Here is a 3,466-nt window from a genome sequence, read left to right as displayed (position 1 = left end):
CCCAATTTATTGACTGACAGCTCTCCTGTCCCCATGTTGAGAGAAATCAGAAGATGTTACTGTAGATCTAAAATAAATATGAATATGCATTAATTCATCTCACTCACAAAAACAAAACAAAACACAGATTCAGTATTCCTCAAAATGAATAAAAGTAATGCAACTCAGAATATGATGCAAACCTGCAATAATTAAATGTTAAACAACACAAATATCCTTTATGTATTTAATCCCATTCTATTAACCAGTGGCTTTGCTTCTGACCTTCGATGATCCAGTTTAACCGTACTAATAAGCACAAATTACTCTAGACAACATTTGTGTGTTTTTTTATTGCTGAAGTGTGTTGAAATGCCTTCTTCTGCATTCTACTGTATGGACGTAAATTTACTTTCCCTTCAGCCTGAGGCTTATTCATTTCACTTTTGGTGTGAGAAGGCTTTTATATTTGCCAAAAATAGAACTTTTTTATTTTAAAATCAAACAAGCAAGCCCTGTCCAGATTTAAAAAGTAATGCAAGAGTAACGTAACGCATTACTTTCCATAAAAAGTAACTAAGTAACGTAATTAGTTACTTTTTTATGGAGTAACGCAATATTGTAATGCATTACTTTTAAAAGTAACTTTCCCCAACACTGATAATAAGCCTATTATAATAGTAATAGTGCCCTGTGTGCCTCTCCGCTACGCCACTGGGTAGACAATACGTTGCCTTTCATTTGGGCTGCCTTGTTTAGTGCAGTGGCACTGAGAACATTATATTTCACACACTTTAAGCTCTTTTATTTTCCAAATGTAATAGGATTAGTCCAACGAATCGTTCAGTTTGTAATGCGTACCGAACCTAAAGCCTCGTACTGAACGGTTCAAACGAATACGTGTATCGTTACACCCCTAATACATACATATGAGAAGATAAATGTTAATAAGGAACCTCTTTAGAGAGGAGTTCAATCTCGGCTGTGTAGTTGGAATCGATCAGATTTGCTTCCACCTGAGTAACAACAGATGTACAGGCACCAAAACAACCAGATGGCAGTAAATAATCTAATCCTAAAATTGCATTTAACAGGGAGCTTTTTCCTTGTCCTGTCTTTCCAAAAACACCAATGGTTTCCTTTCTTCTTTTGTCTTTATCCATCTTGTCCATTTTTGCAATGGCATCTCTATATCATGAAGAAAATAAATGTAACTGGACACTACTTTAGAATTATACATACATTTTACATAATGCTTCACAAGTACTTACAATATGTTGTATTTTTGTTCAGTTGATGTTTGGTCTGTGCTGTTAATATTTTGAATTCTAATTCTAACTTCTGCCATGATCTGTTTCACATTCTTCAATACGAACATATCTGTATTCAGTTTAAAGGATGGTTTTCCTGCGAAGACAGAACACAAAATCAAACACCCTGCAATAAAACTCACTAATATGGAGAGAAGATCTCAAAGAAAGAGCCCAAACTCCTCCCCTTATCCTGAAGCTCACTTTCCTCAAAGTCACCCTTTTTTTTTTTTTTTTTTGCGTGTGTGTATTTAATTTTTTTTTATTTAAAAGCATCGAAAGTTCACTAAGAATGTCTATATACCACGTATTGATGTATCTTGAGAATCTATCGATTTTTTCCTTTTCATGTTTGGTGTCAGTTAAAATATAAGAAATCATAAAAGGCACAAAATAAAATTGACTACATGGTTAGTCCTGAAAATCCATTAGATTTGTACACACAGACTTGCAGCTTCTACCGTCACATCAGGAGGATGTATATCATTTATTATATTGATTTCACCCCTCTTACTAATTCTAAAATGCTTAGACTGACAGTCTACTTCTCATCATGTGTCACAACGACTGGTCTTTTTTTAATATACAAATACCAATATTTTTATATATCAATAATTGGAGATTAGAGCTAAACATACTCAGAAGTACTTGCCTGGATGTAACTTTGCGCTGGTATGTGAATCACATGCTTCAAGTTTTCTCTTAGTACCTGTCAGAGAATTCATACACATCAATTTTGTACTAAATCAACAGCACAATAACCGTTTTATTGATAAAAGAAATTTAATACCTTGGTTGACCATTATGGGTTGAATGTTTTTGGCCAAAATGCCTAAATAAAAGAAAACAGTATATTTTTCTGTTGTGTAAAATCAATTGTAGGGATATTAAAATGAAAATGAAAAGTACAATCTCTCATTTTAACTGATAGTACAAAATTAGTTGGCTTACCATGAGAGGAAATTCCTGACAGAGCAGATTGTGATGGCACAGGAGACAGTGGAGATGTTTCTGTTACAGGTCTGTTTACGTAAAATAATAATATTACTAATAAATAACTATAATATGAAAGCACCAATTATCCTATATTATGTATTATATGTTTTAACCCTTTAACTGTCACCCGTCCCCTCTGTGGGACGCCTAAGTTTACTTCACTATATTACAATTAAATCCTAATCTAATCATGACAAACTATATATCGTTGGAAAGGTCTAAGACTCCTAAATATATATTTTACCAATGTTTTTGTTAAAAATTATGTAGGAAAAGTAATAGATTAATTTATGACAAGAGTGCACCTCAAAAATCTTCATCATAACCGGAGTTCTGACTTTTGTCACAAAAAGTCTTCTTTGTTGCCTTTTTCTCGATCACACTTTAGAAATCATCAGAAATTATATATCAATTGAAAACTTTAAATCTCAAAATTCATCCTTTGAAACCCATTTTAAAATCAAACATTGCCATGAAAACGGTACATCAATATCATGTTACAAAATGTTTTTGTTCATGAATTATAAAAATTTAAGTTTGGATAGTGCACTTTCACATCTATGTTCAAAAGTGTGAGTGACAGTTAAGGGGTTAATCTCTGTGTGTGTGTGTGTGTGTGTGTGTGTGTGTGTGTTAATTTTGATGTATGTAAAAAAATAAAAATATATATATATATATATATATATATATATATATATATATCAGATTTAAACAGAAGTTAAGGTAGAAAGTGTTACCATATTCTGATTGAAACAGAATAGCTAATTTCGCCCATGGTTTCCCTCCTGTTGAAGGCTCAAGACGGTTCTTAACAGCTTCCATGCACTTCTCTGGTGATTTGAATGGGGGCCAGTAACATTGTTTCTTGTCTTTGCTCAACCAGTTTGTTGGTGTCACCATCACCTCGTCTGAGTCTTGCAAGGTAACGACTGCATACATGGTCGTCCTGCAATAAGTAAATATGTAAGCAAGCAAGTAAATCAGTCAATCAATGAATCAAAAGCTGTACAAAATTTGCCATCTGAACAAAAGAAAATATGAAGAGTTTGGTTCCAAAACGCTATAAATCCATTTTGATTAATTTGAGTAAAAATGTGTTTTCTTTACCAAGAAAGTGGCAAGATGAAAACCACTATTTTCTGTTTCAAACTTTCACATAGCATCTTTAGGTTATAATAACA

General features: G+C 32.9%; 2 protein-coding genes across 2 annotated transcripts in view; one reads left to right on the top strand and one right to left on the bottom strand.

Moving 5' to 3' along the window:
- Window positions 1-1,363, bottom strand: part of LOC107680185 (nuclear GTPase SLIP-GC-like) — a 10,834-nt gene extending 9,471 nt beyond the window's left edge. Inside the window, exons 1-2 of the mRNA XM_016475968.1 lie at window positions 1,251-1,363; window positions 936-1,167 (exon numbers count right to left, since the gene is read on the bottom strand). Coding sequence (XP_016331454.1) covers window positions 936-1,167; window positions 1,251-1,357 — 339 coding nt within the window. The 5' untranslated portion in view covers window positions 1,358-1,363. The remainder of the gene's footprint in view (window positions 1-935; window positions 1,168-1,250) is intronic.
- LOC107680187 (gastrula zinc finger protein XlCGF57.1-like) overlaps window positions 1-3,466 on the top strand; it is a 964,523-nt gene that overhangs the window by 910,127 nt on the left and 50,930 nt on the right. The window lies entirely within an intron of this gene.

This window comes from Sinocyclocheilus anshuiensis, unplaced genomic scaffold (genome assembly GCF_001515605.1).
Source record: "Sinocyclocheilus anshuiensis isolate Anshui unplaced genomic scaffold, SAMN03320099.WGS_v1.1 scaffold492, whole genome shotgun sequence".
In the NCBI taxonomy this organism is placed as follows: Eukaryota; Metazoa; Chordata; class Actinopteri; order Cypriniformes; family Cyprinidae; genus Sinocyclocheilus; species Sinocyclocheilus anshuiensis.
Note: the sequence above shows the minus strand (reverse complement) of the source record. Positions and strands in the feature narration are given on the sequence as shown.